The 17,984-nt window shown below is 38.0% G+C and overlaps 1 protein-coding gene across 7 annotated transcripts in view; it reads right to left on the bottom strand.

Moving 5' to 3' along the window:
- Positions 1-1,235: 1,235 nt before the first annotated feature.
- The window catches only part of PDE4D (phosphodiesterase 4D), a 1,409,587-nt gene continuing 1,392,838 nt past the window's right edge, over positions 1,236-17,984 (bottom strand). For all 7 annotated transcript variants that reach the window (XM_046671306.1, XM_046671305.1, XM_046671307.1 and 4 more), the window contains 7 exons: positions 17,699-17,797; positions 16,667-16,831; positions 15,375-15,474; positions 8,833-8,987; positions 7,788-7,910; positions 7,151-7,333; positions 1,236-6,161 (listed from right to left, as the gene is read on the bottom strand). In XM_046671306.1, coding sequence (XP_046527262.1) covers positions 5,745-6,161; positions 7,151-7,333; positions 7,788-7,910; positions 8,833-8,987; positions 15,375-15,474; positions 16,667-16,831; positions 17,699-17,797 — 1,242 coding nt within the window. In that variant the 3' untranslated portion in view covers positions 1,236-5,744. The remainder of the gene's footprint in view (positions 6,162-7,150; positions 7,334-7,787; positions 7,911-8,832; positions 8,988-15,374; positions 15,475-16,666; positions 16,832-17,698; positions 17,798-17,984) is intronic.

Below are 17,984 nucleotides of genomic sequence, written 5' to 3'. Positions count from 1 at the left end.
ATAGATCATTCTGTTTAATTATCTTTATTCTACTAGTTAAAGTTCAGGGATTATCTGGGGATTAAATTTCTGCTGATTTCTTTACTCTTCTTATTACGAAAAATGGACTTTTTGTCATTCAGGAAAAAAAGTAGAATTTGCAAGGCATACACAAACAGCTTTTAGATGGCAATAAGGTAGAAAACTCTGAACTCTCTTTATCCAGGACCTTAGCAAGTTCAAAAACAAAAAACAAGAAGAATATTTTTATGGTATCAACTTAAACTCTCTAAGACCCTAAACTGTCTTGACTGTCACAGATTGAATTACAGCCAACATCATTTGGGGGCTGCATTCCATAAATATGAAGGCCCTCCGGTGCAGCAGGCGTAGTTTTTGGTGTGATGGATACACCGGGGAGCAGATTTGGCTTTCAGGGAACTCTGTGCTGGTGGGAGAGACAGTAAGTAAACAGACGTCTGTGTCAACTTGTGATAAGCGTTAGAAAGGACACACAGCAGGCAAGGGAGAAACAGTGATGGCACAGGGGTCCTTCCCCTGCTTCCTTCCCTTTCTCCAGAAGTCTCCAGCTCTCTGTACTTCAGGACTTTTGCTAGTGAAGCTTTCAGTCTGGACTCTCTTCCTCTTCCTAACAATTCTCTTTTTGCCTGGGCACCTCTCACTATCCTTAAGAGCTCAGCCCCAAATCACTTCCTTAAGGAAGCCTTCTCAGGCCCCCAGAAGAGATTAACTTCCAGTTCCCACTTCATGCCCGCCCCCAAGCTTCTTCGTGGTACTGAGCATGCTTGTGATGACTTGTGCGTGGAGCTGTTTAATGCCTGTGGCCCCTCCAGACTGTAGGCTCACAAATGCAGGGACTGTCTCGTTCACTGCTGACTCCGTAGAACCTTGTAGTTTGCAGAGCAGGTACTCAAAAAGAATTGTTGAAACTCAGAATAACTTTGAGTAAACCAAAATATTCCACTAAACGGAGCTGTCCCCTTCCCTAGCCTTTTTAGAAAACACTGTGCTTAATCTTATAGGCCCACCTAAATAATTTTGGCAATTTTTTTTCTGTAGCAAGATTAATCTACACAATTTGGTTTCATTTGATTATGAAGATCAACACTAACTTATGATGCCACTATGCTCCTTTCATTTCACTTTAATAATATTTATCACCCTCGGGAACCTATGCTGACTGAACTATAATTTAAAATGAATAACCTTTTATTTGTAAAAGATCGAGTCATAAATAGGCAGAATCAACCCATGCTTTTATTTCCATTGCATATAAAAATTTCATATGAAGGTATTGATGTACAGTACTATCCCCATGGGCTGTAAGAGAGGCTAAGAAACCACTAAAAGAATCATCATTTGTAATGTTCACACACAATTTACCACTCTGAAAACATATCCAAAGAAATAAAATTAAAAACAACTAAAATCAGTAAGGATTTTTTTGTAATTATAGTGTCTCCTTTGTACTGTTTAAAACAAAAGTAATCAAATTCCTTTGGGCCAGGGCTGCTAAAATCTACAGTTTGTGTCAAAAAAATAAAATAAAATAATAGGAGGCTCATTTTTCCTAGAAAAAGAATCTCTCTTTCCACTAAGCCACGTGTTCCGAGGGCTGGGCAGCAGTGGCAGATTTCCACATCATCCACTGGGGATTTTTCAGTTTTCTGGAGCTGGCCATCGTGCAAGGTTAAATTCTAAAATTCTAAAGCAATATAAGTCTTGCAGAAACAAGTTCTAGAGAATGGTGAATCCTTTATGCTGTGTGAATTGGCGTATCAAACTGTGTGCTTAAAATACATGGATTGACATACATAAGAAAATTTGGTTATCTTAAAGAAGAACTCCAGGGTTAAAAATGACCCTTTTCATATTATATATTCTCTTAACATGACAGAACGCTGATGAATGAGTGACTAACCAACACGCTGATGAATTAGTAACTAACCTATGGCTCCAGTTTCAAATCAAGTTCATTTGCCTGTGTGCTCTAGAAGCCAAAACAACTTTTATAATCACTGGACAAGAATATATTTCCTCAGGAGTGTTTCAAAGTAGAAAATAATCAAATGCAACTAACTGAAGTAGCTCCTGATCAACAGATAGGGAGAACATCATCATGTACACAAGCCTGCTTCGTGTCAAGAAATACTTAGGACCTTGGATTTCAAAAAGCTCTCAGAATCGTCCAGAGGTTGCCTGTGGTTTTCTAAAATCCAGCCACTGCTGGAAACCCAATTGATTCAGAGCTTGGATGTAAAACGCCCAGCCCTAGCCCCGCCATTACCTTACTTTCAAATGCAGCAAAACGGAAGAAAATATTGGTTAAAGTTAAGGCACAGCCCTGGGACCAAAGACCTGCAGCTATGTTTTTTTAAATTTATATTTCTTTATGTATTTAATAGTTTTCTTGAATCTTCCATAAACAAGCTCTAAGGTGACAAGACTATATTACAGGAGAAAAGAAAATGTACAGGATTATGTATACACACCATTCATTCTCTCACCAAGAGTTTCCAAATATATCAACACCATCCCACGGGGGGATGATGTTTTCATAAGAACTGATAATTTACAATTAACATTACAGTATGTACATTACAATAAATACATGGTTGTAAACAGACAAACAAGACTGTATTACAGGTAAGGTCATTTGGTGAGAAAAAAATGCATGGCACGAAAAATAAATAATGCATTCAAAAATTATCATAAAGCTTTCTGTAAAATCCACTTCATTCAAGTTTTTTTTTCCCTTGTCTGCAATTTGTTCTATCTACATTTTTCTTGTGAATTTTAAGTGATGAAAAAGAAAGTAAAATTAAAACAGCATTATTGTGTTCAGTAACTTGCAAGCTGAAATGTACTGGTTTTACGCAAACTTGGACTTTTTTTTCCCCATACAGTACCCAGATATTGCATTTTCTTATGGCATTTTAGGAAATGTAAAGTCACTTGTAAAAGGAAGTTCTTTTTAAAGCAGTGTATAATTCTGAAGCACACTTGGGCGAGAGAGGAGGAGGGAGAGAGAAAGAAGGGAGAGTGTAGGCAGATTGTACAATGCATTAGTCCCCGTCTCTTGTATAAGATATGCCTTTTTTACAACTTGATTGCCCATCAGTGGGTATTTTCACAACACGTGACCATTAAAAACCAACAAAATGAAAAGAAAAAAACCCTCTCTTTTTCAGTGCAGTTATAAACCTTTTCAGGTATGGATTTGTTTGTAACATATTGCTGTTTTAATTTTTGTTTTCATTATTAAGATTCTAGGCACTCTGTGGGGGAAATACCAAGCGTTAGGGAGGGGAGAGAATGAGAATATTCTGGAAAAAGGAATAAACCCTAGATTCTCTGCCTTTTCTTCCAGACCTCCATCAGGGACAAATAAAATTAAAACAGAAACAAGTTTCTGTCAAACTTCTGTGTTCTTGTGAAATCACTTGACCAAACATAGGACATTATTTGAAAGATTACTGATTTTTACCGGGGGAGGAGGGTGGAAATCTGACAATTAGTTGATTCCTATTCTGCTCTGTATGAAAGATCAGAGCTACATAATTTTTCTATCAAAGATTCTACGTATCACTGGATCTCAGGGGATTAAAACAGGGACTATCTTCAGCTTAGGTCATTTCCCTGCTGAGGACTTAGTTATTAGTCCCCAGAAGCCTCCTTGAGACATCCCAAATATATCTTTCTGGGTTAAAACTTCTCTGAACTGTTTCATTTACTTTCCATTTGGTCAGATACCCCCTTTGTCTCTATTTCAATTCTTGGATATCAAAGTGAAAAAATGATTATTTGGGCTTCCAACTCTCTACAGAGAAAGTAAACACTTCATTAAGAGCTGAAATGGGAAGAAAGTCCAAACTAAATAAATGTCCCAAGATGCCAACTGACGGTAAATACGGGGAATTAATCTCTAAAATTGTAACACAGTTCTTGCTGCTAAATTCAGCTGAGTGATCTCTAATTTTTTATTTAGGCAGAATCTTCTTACTCAACCCAGTATTTTAAGATGGCATTATATGACCAAATATCTGTGGCAGTGGCATCGTCAGCTCCTTTCCCTTAATGTATTTAAAGAAGTTCTCCTCTACAAGACGTGCTTATGGATCAATGATAACTGATGAAGCAATTGCTACAGGTTACGTGGCTGTCCATTAAGAAAGAGTAGCTGCGACAGTTAAAATCTCAAGAATTTTCTTCCTTAATCCCTTGGTGAAACCATAGAAACAAAAGAGCATTAGTTGTACTGGTGTTTGTTAATATATTCTGCCAATATTGTTAAAAATTGCCTAGCTAGCTGTTAACTTTTCTCTGCAAATCAAGAGTAACAGCTGGTCATTACAGATGACCTCATGGCAGAAATGAATGCTAACTCTAACTGGACTACCTGTTTCTTTTCATCAGTCAGAAGGGTGGTGATATATTTGACAGACCCCATCTAGTGAACGTGGAGAGGTTCAAACACACGCTAAATAATAAAGCAGCACAAGGGAAGAAAGTTTTTCTTACTCTAACTGACTTTGAAAACAATACACATGAGCATGAAATGTGCAGGTTATTACAAGGACATGCACCTGTGAAATGACGGTCTATTGACACAGCAAAAGGTTATCAGAAGACACTAAGTAGGAAAATATCTAAAAAAGACTGCCCATTTTAGCTACTGGGTGTTTATATATCTCTCACTTGCTTCAGACAACACCAACTGATGAGTGAGTGTCCATGAGGCTTAAGACACGTTAGACAGAACGCACATCAGAGTATTACTGAACGAATATTCACTTTGCACACCGTGAAGAGAAATGTCAGTGGAGAGCAACTCTGCTTATCTGAAAAGATTAAAACAAAGAGCAAAGTCAACGAAGACCTACAAAAAGGGTTTCCTGCAACATAAAGTTGGTTTTTGTTTTAAAATATGGAAGTCATTCGTATATAAAACAATGAGTCACTACAAATCAGTTAATTGCTATGAACTATAAGGTGCAAGTAAAATTCGTAAATTAGATTTATCCAGTGTAGCACAGATTTGTACTGAAAACTTGCAAGTTACTCCTTAGAAAAAAATAACCAGTGGCAGATGAAGTTCTGAACATAGTTTTTTAAATATAATACCTCAATACATTTAATAATAAAAGTAAGCTCTACAAAAAATCTGTTTTACATATCATACAAAATGTAGAGGTGAGTGCAGCTCAGTGAACCACACTATTCAGTCATGTATCAGGAAGACTTGAAATTAGAAAATTATGCGATTTCTGCGGCTCATCTTCCTCCTGGTAACAGATTCATGCTGTGTCCTGTTCCTGACCCATTTGTTGCTTCACCCATTAGTTCACTCTGTGTAATGCCTTCTTTCTGCTGAAAATATTGCAAACAAATAAAAAGAAAAGAAACCCCAAATCGTTATCAACTTTTGGGCTGCCGGCTGAGCCACACTCCCTTGAAAACATTGTGGAGTTAATTTTCTCTGCTTCGTCAGCTCTAGCAAGCTGAAATCTTGTTAACGATGCTATTCGGGAAGATGTCCCCCTCGCTCCGATGACATGGAGGTGAAAAAACTAGTTACAATATTCCTGAGCGCCAGACTGAGTAGTCAAGGTCAGTTTTGTTCAACAAACGTCCTGGCAGATGACAGTGAGGTGTGACCATGGCTGTGGCATGTGACATGCACTTTTGGAAACAATTTTTCTACTTAAAAAAAAAAAAAAAAAGGCATGAAAGTCTCTGCACTGTTACGTGTCGGGAGAACGGTCCTCTACTGCACAGGCTTCAGGCTGGCTCTCCTCCTCTTCCCCGACGGCTTCCTCCTCCACCTGTTCGTCCAGGGGGATCTCAGTAGACTCCGAGTCCTGGGTACAGAGAGTCTTGGAGTCACTGCAGCTAGTGTCTTCTTCCACTTGACTTCCGCTGTCCTTTTCGGTGTCGGACTCGCCATCTTCCTCTAAAGTTAGTTCAAACTGGAACTTCTCGGTCTGACCCTGCCGGCCCTCCTCCTGGTCATCAGGCGCTGGGGAGGGGCTCTGAGGAATTGTGCTCTGGTACCATTCACGATTGTCCTCCAAAGTGTCCAAAATGTCCTGGGCATCAGGATGGACGAGGTCTGCCCACGTCTCCCAGAGAGGATGAACAATATAGTCTATGAAGCCAACCTAGGTACAAAAAATGCGATTTGAGTACAGGATTTGGGGCTAAGAAATAATGGAAAGGTTAACTAAATTCCACAAATGTATCTAATTTATATATATATGATATATATCATTTACAGAAAAATATATAAAATATAACATGGTCTGCAAATATAACACTGAACAGAACACTAATAACCTTATTTTGGTAAAATAGTCACTATTCTAGGCAACAGATCATATAGAAGTGTTGTTACTCGCTGGTGAAAATTAGCTTCTAGAACTCCTAGTTCAAGAGTATGTTCGTGACGTAAAAAAATCTCTAATTGTTTACATGGCAGGAATTGGACTGAGGCCTGGACTTTATTTTAGAATAGCTAATTTATAGGAAAATGCAAATAACTGAAATAATGCCATGTATTCTATATGAATTCATATAACTTTATTCACTTAAGAATTTAGATAACTGAAATAATTCTACATATATAAATATACAGCATAAATATAGTCATAAGGAATGAATATAATTTCATAAGAATATATATTTGACTATATAAATGTAAATCATTTAAGAATTAAAAGATTTTTGGCTGGGGCCGGCCCCGTGGCCGAGTGGTTAAGTTTGTGCACTCTGCTTCAGCGGCCCAGGGTTTCATCAGTTCGGATCCTGGGCGCAGACATGGCACTGCTCATCAGGCCATGCTGAGGCGGCATCCCACATGCCACAACCAGAAGGACCCACGACTAAAAATATACAACTATGTACTGGAAGGATTTGGGGAGAAAAAGCAGGGGAAAAAAAAAAAGACTGGCAACAACTGTTAGCTCAGGTGCCAATCTTTAAAAAAGAAAAAAAAGATTTTTGGCGTATAAACACTAATGTGAAATAGAGCTTGTCAAAAACAAAGCAATTTCAAAAAAAAACAATAAAACTATGTGACGTGTATACAAAGTAATCAAATGCTCAAACTGTGGTTGTGTTCTCTCTGAAAGCTTTATGCTTCATGCCCCACCTGTGATTTTTCCACAGACGCGTTGTGCTTGTCACACATGGGACTTATCTCCATGCCCCGCTCCCTCTCCCGGTCTCCTTGGCGGAAGAACTCCTCCATGATGCGGTCCGTCCACTGGCGGTACAGCTGCAGGGGCTTCGTCGGGTTGCTCAGGTCTGCACAATGCACCATATTCTGAAGGACCTAAAATGGACGAACGCATTCTCTATTCAGCACATGCTCCTTTTTTTTATTCTTTACTAGAAATTCACATTGGATGATGGTGACACTTCAAAATACATGTAGTGTAAGATTCATTCCAAACGGCTCAACCATGATGTGTCTGTATGTGATTCGCGCTTGTATTAATAGTCCCAAATTATGCCACTTCTACCACATCTAAACATCATAGGAGAAACTGTTTACGCACACGGGTGATTAAACTCAGAGCTGCTTAGTGGTTGGTTTTACGGAATGTTAGGTGTTTTTTTAAACACATATGCAAATGAAAGGGCCAATACGATTTTATCTGGTTAATTCGCAGGATTGAGAATTTGGATAAAAATCCTGCTTATAATTACTAAAATTATAAGTTGGGAGAACAGAATCATAAATCTTATCAAAGCTAGACACACAGCAAATTCAAACGATGCTTTACCTGAATCCTATCAGAATAATTATCAAGAAGAAGAACTCCAGAACTTGTCACCTTCTTTGTTTCAACCATTGTTTTCAAATCAGCCAGGAGGTTCATGTGTTTTGACATGTCTGTTGCAAGTACCTTAAAAGACAAAGAGTATTTCATTGAGTTAAAAAGTCCAGAGGAAAAAAGTTAATGTGCACATGAAAATATTATGCAGAATGTGAGAAGAAAGGGAAAGCCAGGAAGTCACCCAATAACAGTGCATGGAAATTCTTCACTACTTCTTGGGGCAGAATCTTTTCCCCTTTGCTGTCAAGTTTTCTGGAAGCTTGTATAAACATGTGCAATATACAGAAACAGGAGGCACCGACAACCACTCTCACTATGAAAAAAAGGGACGATTTCTCCATAAATAAGACATCACCACACGTTTTGAAGTTTTTTCCATTCCTTGGACCAGAAAGTGGTTACTAGACTAGGATGAAATGATTCAAGGCTGCTCACAGAATACTTCAGAAACAGAATATTCTGGTTGGTTTTCTCCATATGCAAGACAGATAATTCCTACCTTTGTATGTATAAGGCTTAACATTAATTAATTAAAAGCTTAAAGGATAAGTTTTTTTGATAACCAGAGGTTTTCCCGTGTTTTGTAATCACTGGGAATAATATGCATGGAGACAAGAGTAAAGTCATGGATGTTTCTAAATGGCACTGTCACTGACAGAGATTTTTTTAATGGAAAAAATCCGTTTGAGCTATGGCCAGTGCCCTTTGCTTTTGTTAGACATCTTTCTCTGCCTGTCACCAACCAGAGGAGTTCAGAAAATAAAACTACCATGACAGGGGTGAGTTGTCCATATTCTTAACTCCAAACTGCTAGAGGTAGAAAACCTATTACAGAATATCCCTGCCAGCAGCAGGGGCAGCTTCTCAAACATAAAGGGCAACAATAGGTTTTGCAATACATGGTTCCTTTTACTTGATACTCATCTCATTCCTATTTTTTTCCAAACAACTTGCTGCGCAGTTCTCTTTTTTGCTTTTGTCAGCTACTTACGATGTCAATGACCATTTTCCTTAATGATTGTCTTTGCTTTTTCGTCAAATTCTGGAAAATGTCACAGTTTTCTTCCTGAAGCAACTTAAAGCCCACAGCCAAATGATGGTTCTCCAAGACAGAAGAATCATTGTACATCAAGGCAAGTTCAGAGTCTTGAAAGAAAGACAAGAGATGGACGATGAGCAAAACCATTTATTCTAAGTTTATCTGATTCTTCATAGTCTGAGATACTTTAGGTTTAGGAAGCAATTTCTCCTAAACATCTCAGCTGGCCTTACCATTATATGACAATACCTAGGAGAGAATAAACTAGCTAAACGTAACAGTGGAACGAGCACTGGAATCTTGGGAGTGAATTCTAATGCTACTGACATGTGGCAGGTCATTTCCTTCTGCGGGCCTCGCTTCCTCTTCTCTAAAGTGCAGGAAGAGTTGGAGCAGAGGATCTTGAACCTCCCCTCCAGATCCGCCATAGGGAGCGCCGTAAGCTCAGCAGAATATGACATTATTCTTAATACTTCTTAAGACTTGCAACTTGTCTAGAGTACAGGTGCATGTTCCTGATAACTGCGGACTACCCGTCCCACAGTATATATAACGTAAGGACTGTGTGATTTAGGATTGTTTGTCCTCAGAGAAGGTACAAGAACAGTTTGGAATACATGAGGGATATTGGATTTGTTCATGCTCTTACTTATTTTCTTCCATAGTACAGCTTTGAAAGTTGAAGCTTTATTTGTTTTTCCACTTCCAAGTACAGTGGCAGTCACACTATACATGTACATTGCCCTTCCCGCCTGCACGTGCATGACTTCACACAGAGACAGGTGTTTGCCTGCCTACATAACTCCATGGGAAGATTCTGCTGCTCTCTCACCACTGCCCTGGACCTGTGTATTTCAGGCAGCAGGAGATCCTGTCTCTTTTCTGGTTCCGGTAAATGGCAGGCCTGGATCTATACGGTAGTCATTAAAAACAAAAAAAATTGACTGGTGCTTTATTCTGTTCCCACTTAAGTCATTGTAAAGACTAAAAGTAAGTGTATTTGATTTTTTTTTCTGACTAATGCATGGAAAATATGTTTGGAAATATATATTCTTTTCTAAGAAAGAAATTCCCAGTACTGCTCAATGACTATTTAAAGGAGCTAGGGAGGAGGAGAGAGCTTGAAGGTCTGTTTCTACTGTGAAATCCCATGATTTGATCAGTACTATAGAAATAGAAATTTACACACATAAATTTTTGCTCCCAAACTACAGGAACAGAGGTGTCTGGAGTACCACAGAGTGGATGTGTAAGGTATTGTTGTCTTTTGTGTTTGTTTTAAATAAAGCAATAGTGTTCACTTTTAAAATGGTGGTATCTGGTCAAGTCTTACTTTTCAATAGTCTAGAAAAACCACTAACTGTAACATTTATCTATAGATAGTTAAACATACAGAAATAAAAGCTTTTATACTATATAGGATCTTAGCAAATATTGTTTCTATAGTAGAATCATGTTAAATAAATGTCTATTGAAAGGAAGGCATGTTTTCTGACTGGAGAAATAATGCCCAATTAATCTATTAGGGTTCTTCTCAGGGAGTAAATATGCATGTAGATAAGGGGCATTAATGGAGGACCTGAGTCAGGCTTACAAAAACCCAGATTGGTTTATATGACACGTAAAGAAAGATGAAAGAAATTAAGACTATTGTGCCTGCAGAAAACAAGATGAGAAGCTGTTACTTTAAGAAAGAGGCTGAGCCATGGTATGCGTGTTACAACAAAGCGTCTGAGTTCTACTCGAAGTAAGGGTGGCCTTTCATGCAGGGCTTGTCCAAGAGCCCTAGCCAAGCCTGCCTTGGAAGGGATGAACTCTTCACATTCAGTTAGGGTTCACAAAGGTCAGAAAGGCCATGACACAAATCCTTACTGCACGAGTGGCCTCTCCAATCTTGGGGACTGTTACAGGGAGGCGGTGGTGACTACTGATTTTTAAATGAACAAATGTTAGCAACTGAATCTCAGGATAGTCATTTCACTTTCTACTTTTCTTTAGGACTGAAGGAATGTGGCCACATCTAAGTGGGGGAAGTAAGATTCTGCAGCTCCTCAGTAGATTTTCCCCAAAGATGGTAATCCAGGACTTCAACAGAGATTCCTTGAAGGTTCAGGAATAATCAGAAAGTTGCCTTCAAACTTTGCTCCAAGGTACAGTAGCACAGAGGAGGAGAAAGAATAGTTTATACAAAATTTCTATTGAAACCCTCTCATCTTCAAGGCCCGAACAAGTTACCTCACCCAGGAAGCCTTTCTGGATTACCCCAGCCAGAACTGTTCACTTTCTCCTATAAACTTCTATATACTTTGTACCACTCATTTGGCATTGATCACATTCCACCTTATCTGTCATTATCTCTGCACAAATCTTAACAGTCCCTCCCAAAGACCTCCCAACCCACTTAGAGACTTAAGACCCTATATACATTTAAAAGTAATTCATTTAATGTGCTTGGTTGTCTGGTTTCTTCTGGGCACTTCTAAACAAAACATTTCTTCCTTGAAATGGGGAAGGGAAGTAGTGGTTTTAACTTAATATCCAGTTGCCAAGGACAAAGGATTAAAATTGCTTGGCTCACTCCCTCAGTTCATCCACTCTCTGTGCCCTTAACCTGCATTATTTCTCTCCACTGAACTATAGCCATCTCATGTCACATATTCACATGTCACTGTCTGTCTCTTCTAGCAGAATGCAAGCTCTTCAGAGCCAGGGCACTGTCTCCTTCACCCAGGCATTCCTAGCGTCTAGAGAAATGTTTGGCACAGAGTAGGCGCTTGATTTTTTGCTGAATAAAATAATGATATCTGTACTATTTCTACACTGATAAAACTAAATTTGATAAAAATGAATTTATCCTGATTTTGAAAATGTTAGATTCATACAGAAAAATAACATTGTATATGTAACCCACAAATATAGTGATGAAAGCTTATTTTAAAATAAGACTAGAGAAACACAAAAGTCTATGCAATGATAGCTAGATCTGCCTCCACTTTAACACAGTCATGTGCCACGTAAAGACACTTCGGTCAATGACGGACAGACCGCATATAAGATGCTGGTCCCACAAGATTAGCATATAGCCTAGTTGTATAATAGACTATATAGCATGTAGGTTTGTAAGTACACTCTATGATGTTTGTACAAAGATGAAATTACCTAACAATGCGTTTCTCAGAACGTGTCCCCATTGTTAAGCGATGCATGACTGTATAATGAAATGCCTCTGCTCTTGGAAATCAAAAGGCACATACATGCTTTGCACACGTGACTAATATGAGTAAATCTTTCTCCCTAAAACTTAGGCGTCATTGCTTTAAACAAAAATTACTCGTTTTCCAAGTAATCCTTAATGATATATGTATTTTGTACTTTTGATACCGCTTTGTTTCAGAAAACAATGCTGTGAAGTTAAATGCTTTCCTTATAATAAATTTTTGAATATAACGTGCTGGAGGGTGTTTAACTTGCTATTTACCTTTTTTAGATTTATTTACAAGCACTGTCCTTGAAAGAGACTTACGCAGCTTCCTACCTGGAATGTCAACATCTTTGAATCCTATTCAGACTCCCTCTTAGCCCTAAATCATTTATAAAAGCTTAATCAACCCTGCCAAGTAGAAATGATCTCTCTGTTTTCAAAACCTACAGTACGTTTACACTGAGTGTATCATTAGTATCAAAGCATTTGGTGTCTAAAACTAACACAAGTGATATGATTAATGGGAACTATCATCACAGCTAAGCAGCAGTCGCATAACTGGACTGGGAATAAGCCAGGCGAGCCCCAGTGCCCCTCTCCCAGAGGGCCCACACAACTCGCTGAGCCTCTGTAGCCCCCTTACAACAGGACTGGGGCCTCCTAACTATGGGCTTACACATTTGATGGTTAGAAGTCTTTAGACTGCTTTATTACAAGAAGCACAGACTCGACCTTTGGCTTTGGACAAGTCGACAGCACCAGCTCGAAGGTAAGAGCTGAGAGTGTGCTAGTCTGAGCTGCCGATGCTCACTCAATCCATGAAAGAAAGAGAAAACACAAACTTGATGTTTATAAAAACACGGTTTACTGCAAACTAAAAATAATCACATAATTTTGATAAAGTATTTCACAAAGCTATTTATTACAAGTTTACAAGTTATTAGAGGTCCTTTACAGTATGCTATGAAGTTAAAGCTTATTTGTGTTACTGGCTACTAAGCCTCTTCTGTGTCCTGAAATAAAATGCTTGCTGGCATGATCCCTGGTCAAAAGTGAACTAAGGCAGTAATTCTCATTATGCCCTGGGACTCTGATCAACCCTGGGACACTTTCATGTACCAGATGATGATGCTGATTCATCCTCTCGGGAATAACACAATCTCATCGCACCCCACCCTCAAGAAAACATGAGCAATCCAAAGCTGCTCTGGGAACTATTAACCTCCCAGTGCTGCTGAGGACCCACAGAAAGATCATCATCACAGCAGCCCTGATGACAAAGAACTTTCAGAAGCAGGATTAGTTATCCTTCCACCCGAGGCAGGTCATCAGCAAAACGACCTTAAACAGATATCCTTGGCCACTGTCCTTGTATTTATAATTATCCCCTAAATTTCTCCATTATCTATCTTAACGGGTCCCAACTTGGAGGGCATCATATTCATTTGTGGACTAAGGCCTTGCTAGTTTAAATTTCAGACTCCATGGGTACCCTGAGAGGTCTCCAGTACCAGCCTATTTGCCCTTAAAGGGTCCACAAGAAAGAATGATGGAGCTGCTCCTCATTTTTCTTAAAAAATTTATCAGAGTACTCCAACGTTTTAATTTTTCTCTAATCTAGTCTTAATTCTAATGTTATAAGGGCACATGCAATACTGTATATAATAGGATACAAGGAAAACACACTCGTCTGAATTTTTGGAGTTATTAATTTAAAGAAGAAAATGCATATCTTTCTTAAAGGCAAAAATTAAAACAAAAATTTATGTATTTGTTGAAAATCTATAAAATTAGGAGCATATCATGTCATGCCTAAATATCAAAATAATAAATCAGGCCAGGCTAACAAAAAGTGCCAGAGCACACTGTAGCATATGGTCTCCCGCTCTTCTCAGAAAGGACACAGTCAACCCTCACCACTGATACAGCATAAAACTATGTTGCTGCATCTAATCTGTTACTATTCATGTATTAATATTTAGTAAGGCTTTGATGACTCCCGAAAGCACCCCATTATAAGTTCTTGGAAGACAGATGGAACGTGAAATGTTATCCTGTCTAATCCTGGATAAATAAGTTCATAAACCAAACTTCTAAAATGTACTTGACTAACCACACATGTCAGGAAATCCAGGACTTTCCCAATCCTCCTACTCTACGTGAGTGAGCCACTAAAGTACATGTCGTCATAGGGTAGTCCAGAGGCTATTAAAAGATCTAAAAATAAATCTAAATAATCCTAAAGATCTGAGTTAAATCTCTCAAAGCCAAGCTACATTTAAACTCTCTCTTTAAATCTGGCGGTGGCAAAAAATGTAGGAAATGAATGGTGACTGCACAGAGACCACTAGAGCTAGATTGCTACAGGGCGTGAGAAGGCTACTGTCCACCAACTCATGGCAAAAAAAGAAAGGCAGACTCTCAACAGATACAGAAAAAAATTTAACAACTTTGCATTTTATTTTTTTGTATATAAAAGCCAATTTATAACATTAATCTACCATAGTGGAAGAAAATAAATAACAGTTCATTTAAATCATTTACCAGTTAACTTCAAGTAACAGAAGAGCAGAATTTCTGTAACACGTACCCTCTCTGCAAAGGCACAGCTCATGCACCACCTAAACATTCCCTACAGAGGGGTCCTGTGCAGCTGGGTGTCAGGGATGCCCCACACTAAACAGTCTCCAACACTCCTTCTATTTCCAAATTTAGCGATGACTTCTTATTTTATGAAATGTCACCAGTGAGAAAAAATTTAACAGTTAAAAATATTGAATAAAAGAGAAATAAAAAGAGATAATAAGTAAAAGAGAAGTTCCTATTGCTCTCAGTAGTAGATTTAGAAAGGAAAGAGCAGAGCCGGGCACGGTGGTGGAGGGAAAGGGTAGTTACGGCCTCTGAAGAGGATTAAATGACAACCTACCTAAAGTCAGGAAGGTTTAACAATAATGCTGACTTTTTCTTTTTTTATTTAAAATTTTAGGGGCAATGTAACTATTTAAACCTTTCTGCAGACTTTCACTTTTGGATTGCCCTTGTTTATTAACATGGCAATGCATTATTTCTAGAGAAGTACTGGAAGGCATGTTTTTCCAAACATCACAGGTCTCAGGGGATAGAACAGTTTTTAGAGCTAAATTACATTAACATCCATTCTCACTAAAATATTATGTTTACACATCTCAAACAAACATCATGGCTCTGGAAACACCCTAACTTTATAAAGACCTTCACTCATTCTAAGACGTACAGCGGAGAATTTTTTTCTGCAAAACTAAACTTCACTTACTTGTATTGATCAGAAACTGATTTGACACACCAGGATGATCTACATCATGTATTGCACTAGCAAAAATTGCTGCAAGAATCTCCAAATCTGTAAACACAGCCTGGAAAATCAGACAATATAGATAACATTACTCTTCTATAACAACATAAATTAAAGGTATATACAAATGGGAAATTACTGCCTGGAATTTGATGGAAAACAAAATGAAGCTTCAAAATATATTATCATAATGTATCAAGAAGGGAGATAATGAGTTATTCATGAACCTTTTAAGTGCAATTTTAGAGAAAATATTTTACCTAATTTAATTATAACTCACGATCAAACCTTTTTCATTGGTTATATTTTTAAAAATATTACAAAAGGAGTGTCTAAAATTCTTTTAAAGAAAATAATGGCTTATTTTAAAAGTACTTATGTTTAAGTATATTTGAAAAATGTACATAAAATTAACAACATGAGCAATTCTTTTCTTTTCTTCCATTCAAACTAGGGACTCTCAACCTCAGCAGAATTGACATTTGGGGCCAGATAACTCTCTGTTGTGAGAGGCTATCTGGTGCACTGAAGGATTTTCAGCAGGATCCCTGGCCTCTACCTAAAAGAAGCCAGTACCTCCCAGTTGTGAGGGACAAAAATGTCTGCACATGTTGCCAAATGTCTCTGTGAGGGTGGGAGCAGGGAGGAGGAAAAGAGAGGAACCTTTCCCAGTTGAGAACCACTCACTCGGATGATGAGGGATTAACACAATTTCCTAATGAAAACAAAATGAACCATAAAATATATTATTAGCAAAAGAGAATCTTTCCCCCAAGCAATTAAGGAAATAAACTGCTTCAATAAACATTTAATGGAACAACTTCTTAGGATTCGGTAAAATTAAAGAAGTGTTTCCTTCTAATAAATTCTACAAAAAATATCAATCCTTTGCTTATATTTTATAAAATAATCATCCTTTGAACTGTACATGCAAAAGCCATCAGACTAAATTCCAAAAAAGCTAAGTAACCAAAACTGAGTAAGCCAGGTGTGCTTTTGGAATATCCTACTAGATCATTTCAAAGAAGCAGTATCATAAACAGATGAATCCATAAATCTTTGATCAACTTTCAGACAAATTTCATCAAAGACTCAACTGTTTATTTAGCCCAACAACATTTTCCCCCCTATAACTCAGCATACTTCCAATGAAGCCAATTATTTTCTGCACTGCATACCCTTTAGTATAAAAGTTTAAAAGACCTTTATGAATGGCAAGTTAGTGTTCTTGAAGTTTTAGCAACCAGATTTACCTCCAAAGCAGGTGTAGATAACAGCACATGCGTCGACTGGACAACATCTGCAGCATGAATATTGTTGTGGTAGGCCACATCAGCGTGGTAATGGTCTTCCAGGGTCATAAGGTATGTGATTAAAGTGTCTACTGGAATTTTAAATGTTTTTAATAAATCCCGTTCCTGTAAGAAAAGAACTCCTCTTAACATTTGGTCCTTATATAGAAAGATTTTCCATAGAGTGTGTTAACAAAAAGAATCACACCCAATATCGCCTATGGATAACCCAGAAATGGACACAGCTCTTTCACAATGTCTAGTGATGAAACTGGAAACCTTTAGGACAATCCAGGGACTTCAGGGACAAAACCAGAGTCTACTTGCCCTTCTGGAGCCCAACAGTGCTTTACCCAAGATGTACAGTGTCAGGAATGAGCTGCCAACTATGAAAGTGTTTGTGTCCCCTGATCATGAGGACGGCTTCAGTCCAGCAACACTGAGTCAGCCACTGGATCACACCAGTTGAAACTCAACATTCTCCCTAGGGCTGGAATCTGCTATTCCACTCCCAGGGTATCTAAAGCCTCAACTTCTCATTTAAATCTCAACCCTGAACTTGCGCAAAAGCTCAAGAGTGAGAAACATATATGAAGAAGAGAGAAGTACATAAAACAGGATTGAAGAAATTACATTCTAAACGTAGTCAGCAAGGGGCTTATTCATTTTCTAAAGGTAGCACTCCATTCTCTATGTGAGTCAGGGTCATGAAGATGATTTGTAAACTATTATTTTAATGAATTGCTTCAATTTTCCCACATCACATCTTTTTCTTAAATGGAAAAAAATAATAAAATTGGTTTATTTGTGTTTGACCCACACCCCAACCTTTCTGTATCCTTCTTTGTCCCTGGGTGAAGGGGCAAAGAAGAAAAAAGTATCAAAATAAGCAAAAGAAGGTAAGTAGTAAATAAGATAAAATGTATGCACAATTCACAGACTGGACATTAAGTCACTAAATAAAAGAAAGGTGACAGAATTTGGCCACATTACCTGAAAAATGGTGTGCATGATAACAGTCAAAGGCCGGTTACCAGACAACTCTGCTATTCTGAAAACATGAAGACCCCATTTGTTCACATCTTCTAGTTCCTGGGGTTAAAGAAAGACAGAAAAAATCAGAATGTGGAAATAGAACACGGAACAATGAACAGTCATTTTAAAACTACTGACTTTAGTGAAAAGATGTTAGACTTTTAAAAAAATGATTCATTTTAAATGTAATTGTTGTACCAAGTAAGTCCAGGCAAACTTTAGGCAAATTCACTTAAATATACCG

The sequence above is a fragment of the Equus quagga genome, chromosome 9 (assembly GCF_021613505.1).
Source record: "Equus quagga isolate Etosha38 chromosome 9, UCLA_HA_Equagga_1.0, whole genome shotgun sequence".
Classification (NCBI taxonomy): Eukaryota; Metazoa; Chordata; class Mammalia; order Perissodactyla; family Equidae; genus Equus; species Equus quagga.
This window is presented reverse-complemented; position numbering and strand designations above follow the sequence as displayed.